At 39.0% G+C, this 22,080-nt stretch overlaps 1 protein-coding gene across 3 annotated transcripts; it reads left to right on the top strand.

Annotated features, from left to right (window-relative positions):
• Positions 1-256: 256 nt before the first annotated feature.
• PROSER1 (proline and serine rich 1) lies at positions 257-21,887 on the top strand. Of its 3 annotated transcripts, none has more exons than XM_037375853.1 (13): positions 257-357; positions 3,458-3,523; positions 4,251-4,319; positions 4,770-4,864; positions 7,340-7,433; positions 7,934-8,044; positions 8,735-8,818; positions 9,774-9,852; positions 12,095-12,190; positions 12,312-12,356; positions 14,860-16,618; positions 17,272-17,419; positions 21,569-21,887. In XM_037375853.1, the coding sequence occupies exons 1-13, from the start codon at positions 313-315 to the stop codon at positions 21,572-21,574; spliced, it is 2,697 nt and encodes an 898-aa protein (XP_037231750.1). In that variant the 5' UTR covers positions 257-312; the 3' UTR covers positions 21,575-21,887. The 3 variants fall into 3 exon arrangements, 2 of the variants coding, with proteins under 2 accessions (XP_037231750.1, XP_037231749.1); XM_037375852.1 differs by lacking the exon at positions 21,569-21,887 and adding an exon at positions 18,764-20,451; XR_005102385.1 differs by lacking the exon at positions 21,569-21,887 and having other exon boundaries at positions 14,860-16,937; positions 17,272-17,385.
• The last annotated feature ends 193 nt before the right edge of the window (positions 21,888-22,080 follow it).

Below are 22,080 nucleotides of genomic sequence, written 5' to 3'. Positions count from 1 at the left end.
TGCGCCGAGGGGCTGCGGGGGCCGCCGCCCGCCTGCCGCCGCCCGGGCCCCGGCCCCGCCGCCTTCTTCGCTGGGCAGAGCGGGCGGCGAGCGGCGCCCGCCTGCCTTTGTCTCTTGCCTGGGGTCCGGCATTCTGAGGGCGTCAGCGCTGAACGCCCGGGGGCTGAGAGCATCCTAGGCTGCCTTTCTTCCCCTGCTTCTTCTTTTTTATATATATTTTTTTTTTTCTGTATGTTTAAAAATTCTGAGTCTTTGGCCTGGATATTTTTTTCCCTTCACGTTTAAGTAGCTGCATTGAATGAACTAATAAAGATGGATAAGAAATCATTTGAAACCGTGCTGGATGAAATTAGAAAGGTAACTTCTCGTTTTGCATGTTAGTTTTCACGATTTGATGACAGAATATTTCTTTTGATGAGCACATCAGGTCAGGTGTTTTTGTTCTTTAATAATCACTTCAGCGTTCAATAAAGACTAAATTTCACCTGTATGAACTGTAATCCTGTGTTGCTGGTGTATCCTCGATTTTTTTATGTCCGATATTACAGGGTAAAGCTGCTGGGACATGCTTGTTCTCTTTGAGATGTTTGTATTTTCTCAGAAAACTGAGATTGAATGTCCAGACCGCTACCACTGAGCTGGGACCCCGTGCTTGAAGAGCACTCATTTGAAATAAGCACTTGAAGAAATTTTATCACAGCATTTTTATTATCAAGGAGGATGAGGAAGGAAAGCCAAAATAATTAAGTAGCTCTTATTTGGGCGGAGGGGCTGCGTTTGCTTGGCCTGACCGGAGACTGGGACTTTCTGTGCGAGGTATCTGCCTTTCATGTGATGGTTTAGGAGTTAGAGCACACGAATGTGACGCGAGAGGGCTGGTTTCAAAGCTGTGCTCTGCTGTCCTTGTTCAAAGCCACATCTCGCATTGCTCAGGAGTGTGTGCACACCTTCCTTCGAGGTGTGAAACCCTGGGGTTTGCTGTATGCTCTTGAACTGCGAAACGGGCTGAGCAAAATACCTGCTATTTGTGGGAAGCAGGGGTACAAACCTGGGCTTCCCGATGTTTGGCATGTCGCTTGTTTCTTCCTGCACAGAGGCCTGCTTTTAACAGGAGAGCTAGACATTAGTGGTTGCAACAGTTCCCCAAATACTGGAAGTAGAAAAGGAGATAGTAAAACCAGAACCTCTGCGATTAATGGTTTCTTACCTTATGTGGGAGGTACAAACCTGGGATGTCACATTTTGCTGTAGTTAAGCAGAGGTGATTTGTCACAGCAGAACGCGATATATCCTGCTTAAGATGTCCTGGTGTGAAAGTGAAGGGCTTGTTCTGGATAAGATTGCCTTATGGCAGGAAAGGAATCCTTAGCATTTTTCTGATGGGTGTTTTTTGTTACGATGGGTTGTGTAGGTGAAGTAGATTCCTTTATTTCGACTTGGGTGCTACGGAGCTGAGTTTCAGTTCGGCTCCTTTTCAGCATGACATGCAGTGATGGCTGCAGTTGTAGTATTATAATTTTGGAATATATTGAGATACAAACAGCTGCGCTCAAAAGCCTCAGGTTTTTCTATCACAGCTGCACTTTCTGGCATTTTTTAATAAGGTCATGGTCATAAATTCTCCTTTATAAAACAGGTATGTGCCATGCTGCGTGACCAGCTGAAAACATGACAGCCTAAGATATTCAGGGTGTGGACTTCCTTCCCAACCTTAAGAATTTTTATGGAAAATCTGGGGGGCAAAAATCAAGGAACAACTTGCACAACAGTATTTTCCGTGAGAATTGATGGTGGGAGGGAGTAATATTTCAAATATTACTACTGCAGTGCGGCCTTTGAGACTACGCTCTGTGATTACTAAAGACTTCAAACAAAAGGGTATTGACATGTGATTTTAGGCAATTACATTTCCTTATGCTATCTGCCTGTATTCCTGTAAACATAACTTACTGTTGATATAAGGATCAGTGCTGTGCTGTGTTAATACTAGCTGTGCTATTGCAGTATAATGTTCATTTTCCAAATGCTTATTTTGTGTCTTTGTTGCTAGGTCTTTGTTTAAACTTAATTTCTAGCTCATTGGTAGAACCTTGTTTTATTATGTGATTCACAGGTCAGCTGTGTTGGTGTGTTCCATTTTCAGTCCTACAATTAGCAGGAACAATTCTTTAGTTGTCTTAATGTGTAGCTTACTTCTATCTTTCCCTGCATATAGTTACAATTATTAACAGTCTGGGGCTTTGTTTGTTTTTCATAAATATACAGAGCAGTGCTTTCTGTTTGTGTTTTTATTATAAACTCATTCAGTTGTTGATTTAAGGATGAAGAGTGACATTTGTTTTGGTAAAGAAGTTGCTATAAGACATAGCAGGCTTTTTTCAGAAATATGTAAAGAGCAGGAAGGGAGAGGAGAAAAAATGAGCATGAAGAGGGAAGTTCTTTTTCCCCTGTGACTTCAACATTTCTGGTAATGTGTCTTAATGAGGTACAGGAAGGAATGGGTTGCAGTGATGGAGAGCTTCACGTCTGTCTGTGTGGAAGTGCAAGAACAAAAAGAAAAGAAGGAATAGGGATAGGTTTTTAGGGCTATTGGGAAGAAGATAGAAATGGGTGTGTGGGTGAAGCTGGAGGTGAGTTGAGAAAAAGCATGAGAGCTAGCAATAGTTGGGGGCCTTGGAAATTGGGGAAGACAGGTGTTTGCACTAGTTTGGGGCAGGAATTCAGTTGTTAACCTGTATTTACAGCTTGTACCTTTCTCAGTGAGCCGGGTATGAGAAGAGGGAGGAAGCCCTGGGTATTAGATAGCCCACGTGACTATCTAATTTTGTTAAGTTATTAACAAAATTGTCTTGCCATTGATTGAAAAGTGGTGGCCAGTACTGGGTTAAACTACTCTGCTTCCTTTGTTTTGTAGGATTGTGTATTAAGTTTTGAACTGTGGTAAGGTAATGATAAGACTACATCAGCCTCTGGAGGAAGCTTTGTTGTATACTTAATTCTGTCTGTAGAGACTTGTTCTCCAGTCTCTTCATAAATTCACTGAAATAAGGTGCTTTGCTAATTATTTTACAGGGGACATGCAGAGATTGTATGAATCATCAACTGTGTTATCTTGTTTAACGTAAAGTTGATGTAAACCTTCCAAGGCAAAAGGAAGAGGGATGATGGTCTTCTCTCAGTACAGTTTTAAACAAACAAAAAAAAAGAGCAAAATGAAATAAATCAGAAAACGAGTGTTTTTTTTAACAGAAGAATTAAATTGCATTTCTGCTTTTCATTGTACTCTCAATTATCTAAGGAGTATACTGTTACTTTAGAATATTGCAATGTAATTGATGCAAATGTCACTTCATAAGGTCAGATTTTTTTAGATTAATGGATTAGCCTAGCAGATGGTTGTACTATAATTACAATTTTTGAGGGACTAATTATACATCTTTTTTTCTGTATCTTCTAGGCTGTATTGACTGAGTACAAATTAAAAGCTATTGAATATGTTCATGGATACTTCTCTAGTGAACAGGTAAAAGTCAACACTGTCACGGGTTTAGTGGGAGTTTTTAATTTGTGTATTCAGTAATTCAGAAAGACAGTGTCTGCAGTTATACTGAGGCTAATCATATTAGCTTTTTTATTAACTGAGGAGATTTAAGTTCTCATTATTATATCAGCATGAAACTGTTAAAAAATCTTCCAACTTGTTTTTATTATCAAAATGATTACATTTTCATCCTTGTCATGTGGGGAAAATCGGAAACATTTATTGTGATGGAATTTAGGATTATTTTGCATGTATTTTCTAAACTGGCATGTAGTTAAAAGTATCCAATTTTGATACTATGTAGATTTTTTTCCTGTTTCTTCTGGGTGGTTTTTTTTGTGGATGTTGGGTGAATATACTGTTTGAGATACTGAATGTTCATAAGCTTATTCAGAAAGACTTTTTTTTTTTTAATTCTAATACTGTGGCAATTATTGTGCACATATGCAAATATATAGAGAGGAGTAAGTATCTATTTTTCAATATTTCCATAGAAAAAACTGCATCTCATCACACTGAATTTTTAGGTGCATACTTAGCAATAAAAAGAACAGTAGATGCCTGTAGGCACTGATAATCAAACATTGCAGACAGACGTGGTTTTTAGCAGTATATCACTGTATTCCAGAAATGGAAAGGTCATACTGATGCTGTTAGCGTGATTTTTTTGATATATAAGAAAGATTGATCGGAGGTCTTTCTGTTGCAGGTTGTTGAGTTACTGAGGTACTTCTCCTGGGCTGAACCACAGCTCAAGGCAATAAAGGCTTTACAACATGTAAGTTCTTGTGACATAATTTTGTGGAGTAAGTTTGCCTTCTTAATCTCATTTTAGTTTTGTGATGTCTACTTTTGCAACTGATGGGTCAGTGTACCCTTTTATCTTCATCTCTTTCAGTGGTATGAAAATATAAAACTTCATACGTACAATCAGGGTATCTTTTCTGATTAAAGTACCTTTTACTTTCCTGTGTATCACAAGAATAGATGTAGCCCATTGTAACTATTGTTAACTTCCCTGATTTCTTTGCTTTTGGCAAGTGCTTTTTTGGAGTTGCTTGTTCAGAATTTAGCATATAGAGTCTTCTTCCCAGTGGGAGGGAGAGAATATTAAATGGTTACTGAAAAATACATGATATGAAGCTGTTACTGAGTTGCATTGTGAGTTTGAAATAATTGTATTGCCTTATTCTATACACACGTTTTTTCTTTCTTGCATACTTGTCAGAAAATAGTGGCAGTTCCGGCATCGAAAATGGTTAACATTCTCAACTGCTTCACATTCAGTAAAGATAAACTTATTGCACTTGAAATCTTAGCTTCGTAAGTATCTCTCATGTTGCACTTCCTTAACTTGTATTGTTTTTACCAGTGTTTGAGTATATAAAACCTAAGATACTTCCAGAAGGAAGCACTGCGGCCAGTTAAGGTAAAGCACAAATCCATTATTGATGGGGCTGTAAAGAGAGGAATTAGAAGTAGACATTGTGGAAAATTCCATAGGTCATCTGAATCTTGAACATGCTGCTGTGTGGGCTTCTGCCTCCTGGAAAACTGCCACTTTGGCAGTGTTTTTACAGTGTTTTTCAGATCTTGTAGAGAATGAAGAGGGCCTTATATTTTTGCTCACTGAAATGTAAAAGGCTTGAGACCAGAGTATTCTGAGAATTGATCCTTTTGCATTTGAAAAGCCTTCTAAATATTAGATATGTAAAAATGAGATAAGTAGGTAGTTCTCTTAAATTGACGTACTTGATTTACACATCTAATGTCTGTAAAAGATGTATAGATATTCTAAATTTATGTTTACACGAAAGATTGTTTGTTTTACTAAACACAGCTGCTTAAAAATGCTATTTACATACATTTATATTGGAACTTTTCTGTCTGGTTTAGGGCTATGTGAAGTGTTCTGTTTTGGGTTGGGGTTTTTTTGCATTGAGTATGTCTGCCTTGCCTATGAATTATTATTACAGACTTACATTACAGCCAGCTTGAACATTTTGCAGCATATAAATTCATGACATATCTGTAAAACACGTAAGACTGAAGATATAGACATGATCTTGCTTTTTGAGTTGAGCTTTAAGAAACTGTATGAATGCTCTTTCAGACCAAAACAAAACAGGGTGGCTGTTGTGGTTTAACCCCAGCCAGAGACGAAGTAACACGCAGCTGCTTGCTTGCCTGCTCCCTCCCCCAAGGGATGGGGAGGAGAATCGGAAGGGAATGCAAAACTCAAAACCAATTTAATTATGACAATAAAGTAAAATAGGAGAAGGGAAAAAAACCCAAACCAATGATGATACTGCTACTACTACTAATAATAACAGCAGCAACAATTATAATTAAAAGGAGGGAGAAGGAGAGAGGAATAACATCCAAAGGGAAGGGAGAAAAAGCAAGTGATGCAAAATACAATTGCTCACCACCTGCTGACTGATGTGCAGCAGTGATTGGGAGGCCCCGGCCAACTCTCTCTGATGTATATACTGAGGATGGTGTTCTATGGTACAGGATACCCCTTTGGCTACATTGGGTGAACTGTCCTGGCTGTGTCCCCTCCCAATTTCTTGTGCCCCTCCAGCCCTCTCACTGGCAAGGCCTGAGAAACCGAAAAGTCCTTGACTTAGTATAAACATTACCTGGCAACAACTAAAACCATCTGTTATCAACACTGTTCTGACACCAAATCTGAAACACAGCACTGCACCAGCTACTGAGAAGATTAACTCTTAATGCAGCTGAACCCAGGACAGCCTAAAGGAAGTTCAGCGGCCCATTAAACTAACCAGTTCTGCTTCTTGAAATGAGAATTGGAGCTCATAGACTCTTCAGTTGCTACACTTCGGCTGGTGTGGGGGCAAAGTGTGGTAACTTCGGTAGCTGTTGAATTTCTACAGTGCAAGAGCATAAGGGAGTCATGGTATAGAAATACTAACCCAAATCTGTGTACTACTTTGCTAATCAAAACTAGAGAACAAAGCTGAAAGATCATTCACATTTTAATACCATTCTTTGAGGCATTTTTCATGTCTTCATTCAACATTCTGCTGATTCCATTTCTTCTAGTATCCTCCTATGAGAAGTCCTCCTTTTTGGGATTATATTATTTTCAGCAGTTTGGATGGGGCAGGTAGTGTTTGACAGCAGTAAAGGTACTGTGGTCAAGGTTTTGGAAAAGGCAGGTAGAATCGGGCATTAGGGTCCTTGTACTTGCACATTTTGTTGTTGTCTTTGGTGTGTCTAGTGTTATTTTTGGGAGGGGAGCAAGGAGAAAGAAGGGTACTTTTTAGAACTATGTGAGAGGTTTCACTAGCTCTGCAGAGCATGGAGAGAATTGTCAGGAGTTCAATTAATCTTTTTCGTTCTAGAGCAAATAAGATGAAAATTTGTTTCTCTGCCAGTCTAGAAAGAAACAAGGGCAAACTGAGTAGCTGCAGGTTTTCTGCTGTGCTCGGAATTGTGTGCTAGTATCAAATTAAAGCTTTCTAGTGAACTGTTGTGATGCAAAATTAATTTTGTCAACATAGTAATTTTTGCCATAAAGTTTAGCCGTCATTGTCCATTGTTCTGTATTGGTACTTAATTCTAATATCATGCTTTATTTACAGGTATGAAGTTAATATTTAAGCCTGGGGGGTTTACTTTAATAATAATAATAGTATTATATGAACTAATAATGTTTTTTTAATGTACTGTTGGGTACTGGCTGAGTGTTGATCACTTTTCAGTAGTGCATTGTTTCTAATAGCATATAGAATGGCAGTAATCATCTGTCAATGTCTTTATTTATAGCAACATTGTTGATGCTCAGAATTATCGCCTTATTGAAGATCTGTTCAGAATTAATATGTCAGAGAAGAAAAGATGCAGAAGAATTCTTGAACAGGTAGTCAAGATACTCCTAGTGTCCTTGATTCTGTCAAATACAGTATTGTTTCCATTCTTATGGTCGTTATGGGGTCAGGACTTACCATGAAGACTTCTGGAAACTACTGGTGGAAGACAGAAAGAAGCAGCTGCAATAAGTGCTATGTGTAATACATGTGCAAAAAAAAGAAAAGTTTGTTAGGCATTGGGATCATATGGAAAAGGGTACAGGATTGCACCCGATGCTGAAAAAACCAGTAAATTTGTTTTGGAGAATACCAAGTGCTTAACCCCAAATTCAGTAGAATCAGAGGTGATCTGAACAGGGTTATTCAAAACATAGGTGACTTTGGCAGAACCTCATGCTGTTTGGACTATTTGGGAAGAAGCTTTGAGACAGAGCTCTGAATTGTTCCACGTAGGTTGATTCATGCAGTCTAAATGTTACGAAATAGTAATTAATTTCTTTAAAGCATTGAATTTGATAGCAAATAATGTCCTTTCTTGATTATTTTGCAGGCTTCAAAAACGGGCTGTAAGGCTCCTCATGCTATGATATCATCCTGTGGCATGATTCCTGGCAACCCTTATCCCAAGGGCAAACCAAGCCGCATAAATGGAATTTTCCCAGTAAGCATGATCCTATGGTATTGCTTTTCACAGCATCCTTGATTTAGGATACATTATAGTATAACCAAAACCAGGATTCATATATATAGAAGGAGGAGTGGAATTAAAATCAATGGGTTTTTTGTATTCACTCATTCCACATTTGTAGGGAACTTGCATTATTTCTATTTCCCCATTCTTTCTGTGTTGCTTCGAGTAAAAATTACTGCATAAATAAGACATTGTTCATATAAGGAAAACATTGTAAACTCCAGCAATATTTGGCAGAAATAGGAGAGGTGTAAAAAACCTTACTGGTAGGTTGATGAGATGAACTAATATGGTCACTACAGTACACTACTGCTAATCCTAGAGTAATTCTTGAACAAACATGTTAAGTATTTCCTGTGAACACTTAAGGGATTGCAAAATGTAAGTTATCATGTCAAAATGCAGAATTCTAATTATGTCAGAAACACGGACTGTTTAATATGTGTCTCTTTAGAAAAGCTCAGTGTTATAAATTAAGCTATTGGAATGCTCTTACGTAAAGTTTTACAAGTCTAGAACACAGTTTCTTTTTCCCAAGAAAAATCACTTTCAGAATATTCAAAAGCTTGAATGTAGTTTAGAAAAAAAAAAATCAAATATGTCAGAAATTCTATAGCAAGATTCCCTTCTAAATTAACAGTTTAATTTTCTTTGTTTCAGGGAACCCCTATCAAAAAGGACACAGAAGAATGTACGAATGAAGGAAAGGGAATAGCAGCTCGTATACTCGGACCATCCAAACCAGTATGTCTAATAAATGAATGAATAATTGAAACTTAAAAATAAATAATACAATCACCAGCCAGTTCAATGAGACTTCGATACAAAATGTTGGTTTGTTGCGAGAAGATGGTACAGCAGCAATTTAAACAAAGCTTAACTTCTGTAATGGAAGATAATATGACCTAGTATTTTTTTATTTAACTTGAAAAGAAGCTGTAATTTATATATCTGGGGGATAGGATTCTCTAGTGGATACAGTGTGTGTGCATTTGAAGGCAGAATTTAAATTGCAGTAGCAGAAGAGCAAACTAAAAGCATTTTCGGTAGTCCATGATGAGCTAGTGGCAGTTTTAGATACCAATATATGCAATTTTTTATTACAGTCTGAGGGTTTCCCACATGAACAATCAAAGATGCCTGCATCTTGGAAACTTGAATTACAGCAGTGCCTTAGAAGGAGGTTCTTGTTTCTTAACAACACAGCTGATCTGTATTTCAAGATTTTTAAGCATATGGGACAAACTTTCAATGGACCTGATAACACTTTGAAATATTGCCCAGATGTTGTATTTTCACTTTTATTATGAGATATTTCTCACTAAGATGTATTATTGTAAAGGGACAGGTATTTTCCTAACTCTTTGTTAGTTTTAAATGTGCTAAATCTTTAAAATGAGAAGTCACTCCAAGACTGCACAGTGTGAAAACTACAAGGCAGGAAGAAGTTCCCTTTCCCACCTCTGTTCAGTATTAAATCAAAATCTGAAGTTGTGCTGGTGATGTTTGTTCCATTCTTTTCAGAAAGAATGAAATATTTTCAGTCACTATTACAGATATTATGAAACAGTTTGCTCTAGCATAATTTTCCGGTGAAGAACAGCTGTCTGTACTAGTATCTGAATGTTAGCCTTTTGTCTGAGGAACATTAGGTAATGCTTTCACTATTGCTTCTTCCGTTTGTTTTTTGTTTATTTAGGCTCCATCAACCTACAATCCACACAAACCAGTTCCATACCCCATCCCACCATGTCGGCCACATGCAACTATTGCACCAAGTAAGGCTTCTATGTGTTTTTGCTTGATGCTATTGTTTCATCCATTTGCCTTTTAATTAAAAAGTGTCAAGTGTCAGTTTCACTGACCATGAACATATCTGGAATTGGCTTGTGCTCCCTAAGCCTGCTCTGGGTACTGGTTTCTACCTTTTCCTGTCATGACTGCAAGAGTTGATAAAAAGAGGAATTTATTGACTTCTTTTTCCAACATTCATCATAAGGAAAATTCACAATCCTGTTCTGATGACAGACTATTTCTTTTATGGGAGGCATTGTGCATGTTAGACAAGACTAGGGCTGTGTCATTGTTGTAATGTTTGACCAAGGTTTGGGTTGAGAAGTCTGTTGACTTGTTGCTGTTGTACCAAACTTAGGATATGGTCAGGCACAGACCTGCATTTGGGTGGAAATACGTAGGAACCGTAATCTGTTCCTCAGTTGAAGGGGTAATCTGTTTCTTAGTTGCCTTCAGCTTTACTTTCTCTCCATCACTATGGAGAGAAAATAGTTTCCTAAAAGAAAAGTTTAAACCTGTAGATTTCAGGCTCAGAAGGAACATAGTGATTACCTTTTCCTGTGTTTGGTCTGACTGTTCCTATCCTTGTGCCTTAGGTAACATTGAGTCTTTCTTCATAAACTCCTTTCTCTTTGCTCTGCTGTGCATCAGTTATTTGATTCCAGGCATTGTTGGAAGGGAGCAAGGCAGTTGCCATTTCGTTGGAAGAAGTTGGAGTACTAATGTAGTCAGACTCTGGTCTTTCTGAGCAGCAACTGAAAGCTTTTTCTAATTGTGCAATTCTGTACTGCAAAACAAGGAGGGCTGTGTTTAGGAGGCTTGCTTCTCACTGATGTTAGGGGTTTCGGGGAGTTTTTAAGGTATTTGATAAGAAAGCATGGTAGAGCTCTTAGTGCATGTTGATGGGTGAGTCATCTAACCACCTTGATGCCTGCAAGTCTCTTTATAGTCAGTTCAGAAAAATGGGCACTATTGGTGGCTAAAGTAAGTCTGAAGATTTGCGCTTTAGAAATTACTTGCTCCCCAGAAAAACATACAGGAAATTTGCAGGCTAGCCCAAATTTATATTATACAAATCCTATCCAAAGTAAGTTAGGACGCAAAATTTGTCCTGTGACTGGATGTAATTATGAGTTCATTTTAGGATATGAAACAGCTTTTGAGGTTTAAAGGCCTTATTAGGCTGCATGTTTCTTTAACAAACTTGTGACAACGGAACTCATAATTGATAATATATATTTACATATATAAAAATGTCTTTAATGAGATTGCAGATGCTGACCTAAACTATTGAATGTGATTGTTTTCGAGTGATGGTCAGAATGATGTTTTGTTTTCAGCCACTTATATGTGTTGGTTTAACATTTCCTGGGTGACACAATGATTGATTTTCAGCCAAGAGTTGTCATGCAAGAAATCTTAACATTAGGTAGAACTATTATGAAAGTGTGAAATCAGAAAGGAGTTGTTTATGACAAATTATTGCACTTTAAGTATTGTTCAAGTGCTACCTTTTCCCATGAAATGTAAATTCTTATGCTCTTAGAATATTCATTCAGGACCACTGTGAAGTGTATATATGTTCCTGTGATTTCAATTCTGTGCTTCATCAGAACTGTATACTACAGCAATACAACAGTTTTGAGTTGCCTCAAAGAATAAGGAAGGAAAATGGTGGGGTTTTATGTGTCAAGTAAAATAAGTATTTTATATTAAAATAATTTGCTAACCCACTTGAATTTCTTATCAGTTAAAGAAATATTGAAGAATGATAGGCTAAGTATTAGAGATTTTTTTCTCTGAATTTTCTGACTAGTGTTAGAGGGCTGGTTTTGGTCTTTTGTTTGTCAAGGCTTTAATGTTAAAGGGAGAGTTGCAACAGCCTTTAAGTTAGGAATAGAAAAAAACCAAAAAACACTGCAGACACTCTGAATCACTCTTCTCCTTTGAGTTTTTCAGGCAAAATGGAACTGAAAGCAATTGAAAGCTGACTTTTTCAGTCTTTTTCAAGAGAACTACCCTTACTAAAATTTGGATCACAATGCACGCCATTCAGGCAGACATAGGCAAAAGTCAGCATCCAGCCTGGATGATTAACTGATCTGGCTTTTTTGGTGAAGGAATGTCTTACAATCTTGGAAATGTTCTTTTAAAGGAAAGGACACCGGTTCATTTAGATACAGTTTCTTCTGACAACTGAGATTTGTATTGCATTTGTTATTTTAGGTGCTTACAACAATGCTGGCTTAGTTCCAATGGCTAATGTCATAGCTCCAGGCTTACCAGCTCCTCCGCCATACACTGCTAATCAAGTGGTATCAGGTAAAGCATGCATACCTTTAAGAATGTTGATGGCGTTTTTTCTAATTCATTGTTGTGAATGGATCATTCACTGATGGAGTTTGATTTGCTTTTAAATAACAAGCTGTTATTCCGTGTTTAGAAAATGAGGACCTTTCTGGCCAGGCAAAACCTTCCCAAAATCAAGGTAAATTGCAAATCCACAGGGGGATTTTTTGTGTTGATTGTATCTTTGTTACTTGTTTAGAAAATGTAAAGAACTCAATTGTTTAGTGCGATTTTCATAAGCCTCTAAGTATTTAACTGCTGTTGGAATAGGACCCCTTGAGAGTGGAGGAAAAAATCATCTCAGGCATTTGGCACTTAGAAGCATTGAAATATTAAAATTCAGCCTGTTGGGTTAGCTCACTAAAGTTTTAACACCTTCAGCATATAAGTGTGTGAGAAATCATGTAAAAAACTAAAAATACGCTTTGCAATGTAGTGCACTGAAACACTTCAGTAATATCTTTTCAGTTAAAACTCTGGACATCTATTTGAAAACTCATTTGCATTTCAATTTCATATATTAGTTGCAATGGGAAGCTAGGAATACAGGAGAGACGGGTTATTATTGTTTGTTTAAATCCGTGTGTAGGGTGTCTTATCCCAGACTTGCATCCAACTATGTCTGCCTGCACTTTTGTCTTACCCTTTAAAATCCAGTTCTTTTTTCAGAAGAGAGAGTTGTGCATTTATTTTTTTTGTTGTCTCTATTTGTATGGTACTTCATATGCTTTGTACACTTCTTAGTACAAAATAATATTAATCCCATTATGAGCTATGTGTACAAAGACTTCTGTAATACTTTGTTAGGTTTGACAAATAGCAACTGAGAATCTACTGACCTTTTGAGTCAGGCATATTAACAAATACCCAAAACAGATAAAATGACTGTGATAAGTTTAGCTCCTCTAAATATTTCTAGTACTAAAAAAGTTAAGTTTTGTTTTTTCTCCTTGAGGCCCAGGGATGGTTCTACAGAAATGCTGCTGTTTCAAAGAATCACTTTATCCGTATATACCCCTTTTAGTGTGCATGTACTTACAAGGTAGTTTATGTAGTTAAATGAATACAGTGTAAGAAATAACATCTCTTAGGAGGAGAAATTCAGTAGCAGCCCTGGGCTCTATTGCAGCTGTATTTCTCTGGTGATTATCTTGGCTGTCAGGATTAACAACTGTGATATTTAGGAGGGTCTTCAGCCTGGAAACAAGACGAGGAAAGAACAGAATCCGGAGCCAAGCAGTCTGGGTCTGGATCAGGGGTCCTCAAACTATGGCCCGCGGGCTGGATACGGCCCCCCAGGGTCCCCAGTCCGGCCCCCGGTATTTACAGAGCCCCCTGCACCCCCCCGCCAGGGGCTGGGGGGGGAAACCAAGCAGCCGCAGATGACTGCCTGCCACTGCATCCGCGCGCCGGCCCCCTGGTTAAAAAGTTTGAGGACCCCTGGTCTAGATTTTTGGAAAAGAATATGTAAAATGAAATAGTTTTTTTGTAAAGTTACTGGGTTTTAGGCTTTCAAGATACACAGGAGTTTCTCATATCAGTTTAGGTCCAGGATTTGAAAGATTCTGGTTTGGGGTTTGTGTGTGTTTATGTAGAATTTGGGCAAGTGAGAAATTTAAGCTGTTACAGACTTATGGGTAATGAGTTTGACTGGTTGGATCAGTGATGTGCTTACAGTTGAACAGGTTATTTTAAAAGTAAAATAAAGCACAAGGGTTGTTTGCAAGGAATGATTAACACATTCATATTCCACATGTTTCACAGATAGAGGCATATCAAGGCTGTTGACATGACAGTGTTCATAAATGCAGCTTCTTTCCATTAACCTCCACATTCCCATTTGCGGTGTGCCTGCCTGTTTTCCCCTCTTTTCTTCCAGACTGACTGATGTCTCTGACTTAGCTTGTATCAGCCTTACAAAGTGATATTCCTAGTGGCAGGTGCTTGCCTCAGTTATAGACACCTCACTAAAGACTTACAGAAATATTTGTTGATAAAGTCAAGTGCCAATGTTAGTTTAATACTGTAGTGTGATACATGAATTTAAAAGTGTACCTTCTTAGAATCAAAATCTGAAGGAAACACAGTGAAGAGAATGACCTGATTTTGAAGGAAAGAAAAATACCAGCACCTGAAATCAGCTTTCTTCAGTTGTTGACTAAACTTCTTTGAAATCCTGATACATTGAATTAACTGGTTCTGAAGGAAATTCTGGCCTTCAGTGAGAGTGGATGCAGAGGAGCCCAGGTGATCTGATGCCGATGGAATATTAGGTCTGGTTTGGGTACTGCCAGATGTTAGTGACCAGAGGGAGGGTATTTACCTGTATCACGTAGACATTCTTATGGAGTGTATTTGAGTATCTAACTGTCTTGCATGAGATCATGAAGAGATGTAGCAGATGTCACAGAGTGTTTTCAAGAGGAGTGTTAGCCTACATGATGTGCAACTTGCGTGATGTGTTTGTATGTACCTTTTTGTTTTGTTTTCATAGACTTCAGTGTTCATTGTTTATATACAGACATTGTGTGTTAGCTGTTGCCTGTGTATCGTATTTTGAAATGCTGTATAAAATGTGTTTGTGTTGATTTCAAACATTTCTGACAGTTTCAAGTATTCTTACCAGTTTTGTTTCTTTGCAGCTTTTTCTGCACAAGCGAATCAGCTCTTTACTCCTCATGGTTCTAATCCTTCAACACCTGCTGCTACTCCAGTCCCTACCCCATCACCTGTCAAGGCAATAAGCCATCCATTAGCACCTGCAACTCCACTCATCTCTGGGATGAACATGTCTACCCCTGTCCTTCCTGTTTTCCCAGGACAGGTCTCTTCCATCCATACATCTCAGCCATCCACCCCAACCCCTACTGTCATCAAATCCCTTTCATTGCCTGGTGTTCCTGTCACATCTGTTCACAGTGCAACCTCTACCCCTATCCCTGCAGTTTTTTCTGGGCTGGCTTCTATACCCACTGCTACGCCAGCTCCGCAAGGTTCTTCCACACCGTGTGCCACACCTGCTCCTACTGAAGCTTTCGCATCTGCTACAGCACCATTTGCTGGCCTCCCATTTTCTGCAACCTCTTCAATCGCTTCCGCTAATAACCCCCCTCCATTGTCATCAGTTTTTGCCGGCCTCCCTTTGTCCTTGACGCCCAACGCCCAAGGGATTTCTAGTCCTGTTCCATCTACAATTGCTAATCCTCCTGCCACTACCATTCCTGGTTCGCTTAGCTTGCCTAACCCGATTTTGTCTGTCTTAAAGGGATTTCTGACATCAAATGACACTTCATTAATCAATTCATCTGCTTTACCTTCTGCTATGACAAGTGAGCTTGCTTCTTTATCTGCTCTTGCTAATCAAAGCTCTGACCCTCCCACTTCCTCTGTCAACAAATGTTACACCCCATCAGCCACCCCCACCTCACAGTGTTCCTCCACGCCCGGGCTGGCCATTTTTCCAGGTCTTCCATCCCCATCTGTAGCCAATTCTAGTTCCACTCCTCCAACATTGCCTGCACAGTCACCTTTAGCCACTTCGCCATCAATTATGCCAGTCAACTGTGGCTCATCAGCCTCCCTCTTGCATGGCGCAAGCCCTACTAATTCTGATCAGCAGCTCTCATCAGCCCCAGCTGCCACAAGTATCCCAGTTCTGGTCAAAACAGAACCCATGAGTCCTACCCTCTCGGCCTTCAAAGGTCCTTCTCATTCGGCTAGCCCTTCTCATGGCACTATAGGACTGTCAGCGCTCGGGCGTGCATACACCTCAGCAGCTTCTGTGCCAGTCAGTTTGCCCAGTTCGCTGAATCCGGCGCTATCGGGTCTCTCCTCTTTGAGTGCTCCCCTAAACAACTCCAGTTCTCTGGCTTCCATTTCCCTCGCCCCACATGGCTCCTCTGCTCCCATTGCCCCTGTGTTCAATGGACTTCCTCCTTTTACGTCTCTAACCAGTAACTTTGCTTTTACTGGTAATCCAGCACTTACACCACCCGTCACTCTGCCAGGGTCTTTGTTAGCTACTCCGTCTACAACCGCTTCAGCTGTGTCTGCCCCTCATGTGAATTCCACTGCCGCCGTACTCTCAGGACTCGCCGCCTCAGCAGCAGTCTCTGCTCCACCCTTCTCGCTTAACTTGTCCAGTGCCGTCCCTTCCCTTTTTTCTGTTGCCCAGGGACCTCTGGGATCATCAAACCCATCCTTCCCTGGTTTTCCTGTCTCTAACACACCCTCTGTCACTCCTGCTCTCCCTTCTTTCCCTGGCCTCCAGGCATCTTCTGCAGTAGCAGCAGTTGCACCGTTGCCGGCAGCTGCCACAGCCCCATCTCCGGCTCCGGTCCTGCCAGGGTTTGCCTCGGCCTTTAGCTCAAACTTCAACTCTGCACTTGTTGCACAGGCTGGGTATGTTTCTGTTTCTGAAGGAGGTCAGAACTGTTTCTTTTTCTCTTGAGCAAAACACTGATTTTACTGAGGCATAGACATTATTTTCACCCATAGTTCATAATTACAGTTAATTTTTAAAGTTAGTTCACCAGCAGATTTCCACCTGTCTTTAGAAACTGATAGAGTAGTTACTAAATAGGTTGTCCTCGGTAGTCCCTGTTACAACAGTCTAATCCAGTGAGGTGCTGAGTGATCTTATTTCCCAGATAAGGATACTTGGCACCTCCTAGGCTTTTACAAGAATGGATTCCACGTGGGCATCCATTGACACATCCAGGTAATAGCAGACAATATCGTAGATGTTCCTATGTTTTAAGGAAGTACTCAGCATTGACTTTGTAAAGTTTTTTTCTGTGCAAATTGTAGGCACAGCCAAGGTACAGAAATTTGTGAGTTCCCTTCTTAATTGTGCTCCAGACAGTCTTGGTTTGTGTGTGCATGAATAATTTGTAGGTGGGTAGACACTGGGTTTCTGTTTGGAAATTCTGGCCCTTATGAGGTTTAGAAAAAGAGGTGGGTTTGTAACTTCTGTAGAGACAAGCTTGTAGAGAGAGAAACATAGGACAAAACATGATGTTCCTAATAATAGCCGCATCTTGCCGTTCTTTCAGCTTGACTTCTGGACTGCAGACACCAGGAAATGCAGTTTTTCCTGGCCTTTTATCTCTCCCTGGTATCCCTGGCTTTCCCCAAGGTGCCGCACAATCTTCCTTACAGGAATTGCAGCATAGTGCGGCAGCACAGTCAGCGCTACTACAGGTAACATGCCTATTTCTTAATACTGTTTTGCTTCCTGTGATCATTTGAGCACGTACTTGCGTGTTAACTTAGTGGGATTAGTTTAAGTCAGTAAATGATTAAAACTCCTAACCTGTTTGAGAACCGATTACAAGGGTGATAATAAAGAACAACTCATTAACTTCTTATTCAAGGCCAATGTGCCGTGCTTCTGGACATCATGAATGGGATTAAATGCTTTTTGAAAAGTCTTGTAAAATGGGAAGGAGTAAAAGAAAAAAGACTTGCAAGTGAAATTTTTGCTAGATTAAATCTAATGAGCTGACCATGTAGTTGCAAAATTTGTGCTCGTTTCCTGTCTGACTCTTTAATACTTAAAGTTCTACATGGAAAACCACTTTGTTGTGAGTTATATGTGCCTCTACATGCACAATCAGGTTGTCTTGAATTTGTTTCTGCTGTGGTTGTGCCTTTCTGTTGATAGCTCCCACAATTGCAATTGTAATAGAAGCTTGAGGTGGCTTTAGGTGATGTGTAGTTTCATCATCTCTCTTGTCCATGAAACAACTTGTTTCAGTCATTGACTTACACAAGTTAACTGAAATTACCATCGGAGTTTGTATTTAGATGTTCAGTTTGCCTTTTGTTAAATATGGCCTCTGTATAGATTAAGGATTCTGTTAGGAAATTTGTCCTTCTTTACAAAATACTGAAAGAGGCAGTTGAGTGTCTTGACTTAATGTTTTCTTTCTTCTGTGACACAATAAGTTTGTGAAATGGAGCATGTGTCTTAAGTACTGTTCAATGTGCAGGATATTGTCAGGTATCTTTTGAATATCAGGGGAAACAGACTGGAAGAAGTAAATTACTTTGTCTAGGCTATGCTGCTTTTGCAGCTCAGGAATTTATGTAATTTGTAGAAATCTGTGTATGCAGATTGCATTAGGGAGACATCAGTTTTCTTGTTTACAAGTTCTGTTCACTAAAATTAACACTTGGCTTACTCAAGCAATGAAGAGAAGGTTTGAAGTCAGTGAAGTACTACAGCGCCTGATTAAGCTATGCCTTCCAAATCAGCTGGTGCTTACTCCACTGGAAAGTATGCTGTTAATGCTTCCTCATTTTCCCTCTTAATCCAACTGCTTTCCGCATTCTCTGGTATTTCAGAGCAATAGTTGCACTACATTTTAACATCTGCATACAGGTGCATCGCTCATCTCTGTTCTTTGCACACTTCAGATTATATTTTATTTGCTTTGGCTTGAGTAGGACTGGTATTATGCCTGAAATTTTGCCTAATACAGTTTTTTGTTTGTTTCTTTGTTTTTATCAATGCTGTTCCCTAACTTCTTCTCTTCCTTGAAGGCACATTCTGCTTCTGCTCTGGAGAACTATACAGCTCAGCCTGAAGGTTTTGCTAACTATCCGTCAACACCAGGAACACCATTTTCATTGCAGACAAGTCTGCCCCAGAGTGGATGGCAATAAATCCCAGACATTTTTAAAGACTGCAGTGGTTGCTTGACAGAGCATGATCCTATTCACTTTGAAGGCTATCTCCGCATTAGTGGGAGCATGGTCTGAATTGGGGAAAGAGGGGGAAAACATGAGGATAAAATGATTCCAGGAGATTGTGTCAGATGTCAAACCTGATTTGTGATTGCATTCAATTGATTCAGGGTCTGATCCTGTGGATTGCTGAGCATCCTTGACTCTCCTTTTAGCTTATGAGTTGAAAGTTCGGTGTTGTACAGGATCAGGAACATTCAGATGGACATTTATGTAAATAGAGCAAATGGCTGTTAAACTAAGTGGGGAGAACAAGTATACTTAATAGTGTGTATAAGAACCTATCCTGTTATGTTTTCTATGGTATATGTGGTTAATATAGAATGAGATCTAGACCAAAACTAGATACTTAAAGCTGTAGACGATCTTTTGTCCAGATACACACTTCTTGTGTGTGCATAGATCAAGATCAGTTTATGGTTCTTCGGATCTTTTCTTAGATGTGTGAGGATCTCCTGTTAGCATCAGCAGAATGTTAAGGGGAGGCTAGATCAGAGGGGTGTGGGGGGTTTCTTACATTTTGAGATACTGTCATGGGCTTGCTGCTGAATTGCATACTCCTTTGTCTGAATCTGACCAGGAGAGCTAGGAAATGATGCTTTACTGTATTTGGGTAGAAGTGGATTATGTTTTACTGGAGTATGGTTTAGCTAGCTGAGAATATGTATTTCTGAAGTAAATAAAAGCATTTTAATTTGCCTCTAAAATAATGTTCCATAACATTCTCCCTGCCCCCACACCTCTCTTCAAATGAAATAATTGTACTGCGGATAGGCTGCCCATCTGGCACTTTTGACTGCAGACTTTTGTGAATGTTTACAGACATGGGTCAAGTTCTTCTCTCCCTTATATTCAAAAATGAACTGGTTCTCTATATGCTTTTCACCTATAAACCACAACTTGATGGTGCTTATGTTACCCTGTGAATATAAATGGGAGCAGAATTTGGACCATGGATTTTTTAGTATTTTTCCTTGGAAAATGTACATGATTTTAAAGGCATAGAGCTAAATTAACTGTATTGGTTAGGAAGGATTATGACACAGCATATAGAAAGGTCTTGCTTTGTTAGTGAAATTGGGTTGTGCACTCTTCTAATAATGTTAGTACCTGTGGCAATGTGTAACACATCATTGAATATCATCTATTTAAGATAAACTCTTGATCGTGTTCTAGAGACAATAGAGATGAATGATATTCAATCCTGTGATTAAATTAAAACGTAGCGGATACTATACTGTAGAAAAGCTCTGCACCTAGAGTTTTACTTTTTTAAAGATTAATTCTGCTGGGAGATGTTGCTAATGTATTTTCTTTCAAGATGTGAACAAACTTTTTTAGAACATTAATGGAAATTCCTGTATTGGTTTTTAACACGATTTTTTTAAATAAAAAGTTTACAGTCATGTCAGAAAGGCTTTGCTGACTATTTACATATTTGTCTAAAATACAGATAAATAAACTTGTTTTTACTAAGACACTTACTAATGTTTGATCTTGCTTATGCTGTTTCTTTATGATGCAGGATTATATACTGAATTATAAAATTGGTTTCCTAAAAAGTGGCAATAGAAATATCCTATGAAGTGTTTAGATAAAAAAAAATAGTGTCCTTGGTACTTTGTCAGCAATTCAGTAGCCTTGCATTTTAATAGTCAAAAGTATGTATTACTTCGAAGATAAAGGTAGAAACGTATTGCACTTTTAAATTTTTTTATTTTGTGAAACCTGATGAATTCTAATGATTATTCTCCACTCTGAACTGCTTTTAAAATCTGTGCCTTATATCTTGATTCAAGGAATATGTGGAAAAATCTCTACCATCTTTCATTATGCTTTCCTTCTTGACTTGTTCTTTCTAGATTTGTAGATCAGTTGGAGAACGAGAAAATAAAAATATAGGTATCTTGGCAAGAACAAATTGGCTTTTGTCTCGTAGATGTGAATGTAAAGTAGTTCAAAGTCAGTAAGTGTTCTGTCACCTTACTGAGGTGCTGAGTTTGATCTCTGATTTGAGTCCTTGTTCCCCATCAAGCAATCCAAGTTTAAACTAATCTACATTACCTTGTTGTCAAAACCAAGTACCAGACATCAGCTGTTATGGAGGGTTTTATCAAAAAGTAAGCCGGTTTTAGTTGGTTTCTGAAAATGTCTGTGGAATGGTCGTGGGTTGTGGGTTGTTGTTTTCTGTCTGAACATTAGACAACTCAAAGACACCTAGGAGACTCTGAAGCCCTGTTTCTCCAAATGAAAACAGGTGAGAAGCAGTGAATATCCACTGCATTAAATGCTGTTCTCCTGAAACAATGCAGTTGCAAAGTGGTGTCTAGTCACTTTACCCAGAAAAGAGTCTTTCATGCACAGCTGATGTAGTTTTACGTAGAAGCTGATCATGCGTATTAGACAAGTGAACAAATAAGCTAAGAAGCATTGAACTGTCAAGTTTTGTTTGTCTAGAATGGGCTCTCTGGTTCTTAGTGAATCATATTGAGCAGGATTTTGTAAATTGAACTTCCCAGTGGTTAGGATTAAGGTACATTGCAACTTCTGAAATACTTCTCCTGATGTAAAATTGTTTTTTATTAATTTTTTTCTCTTCAGGAGTAAAGTCTGTGTTCTGCGTTGCAGCAAACTCCTGTGACCCAGCCTTGGAATTTCTGAAGGGGGTGATTTGTCCTGAGCTCTTTCATGCTTACTTGAGCACCATTTTTAAAAAGCCAAGGAAGAATGTCTCCTGAGGCAAACCATGCTGGATCTTACACTGAGCCGGTGCTGGGAAAAGGCTGTTGCTGTAACTTCAATTCTGGACTATGATTTTTTTGTTGTTCAAGTTGCCTATTACTGCTGTATTTCAGCTGTGTTGACAGACTGCAAAGATAAGGTGTAGTGTTCTTTGAAATAAAATCTTTATTCCAAACATCTAAACATACTGGGATTGTGTTTGCAAATGTAAGTTTCAATATTTCTTTCAAGTGCTTTAATTGCAGTTGTAGAGAATACAGGAGAAACAGCAATTTTCTGTCCTACTCTTCCTCTGGTTTGCAAGTGAGTGTTGTGAGTTTGGCTGGGCCTGGAAGGAAACTCGTCATAGTACAGAATAATAGAATTGTTCA

Source organism: Falco rusticolus, chromosome 2, assembly GCF_015220075.1.
Source record: "Falco rusticolus isolate bFalRus1 chromosome 2, bFalRus1.pri, whole genome shotgun sequence".
Taxonomy (NCBI): Eukaryota; Metazoa; Chordata; class Aves; order Falconiformes; family Falconidae; genus Falco; species Falco rusticolus.
Note: the sequence above shows the minus strand (reverse complement) of the source record. Positions and strands in the feature narration are given on the sequence as shown.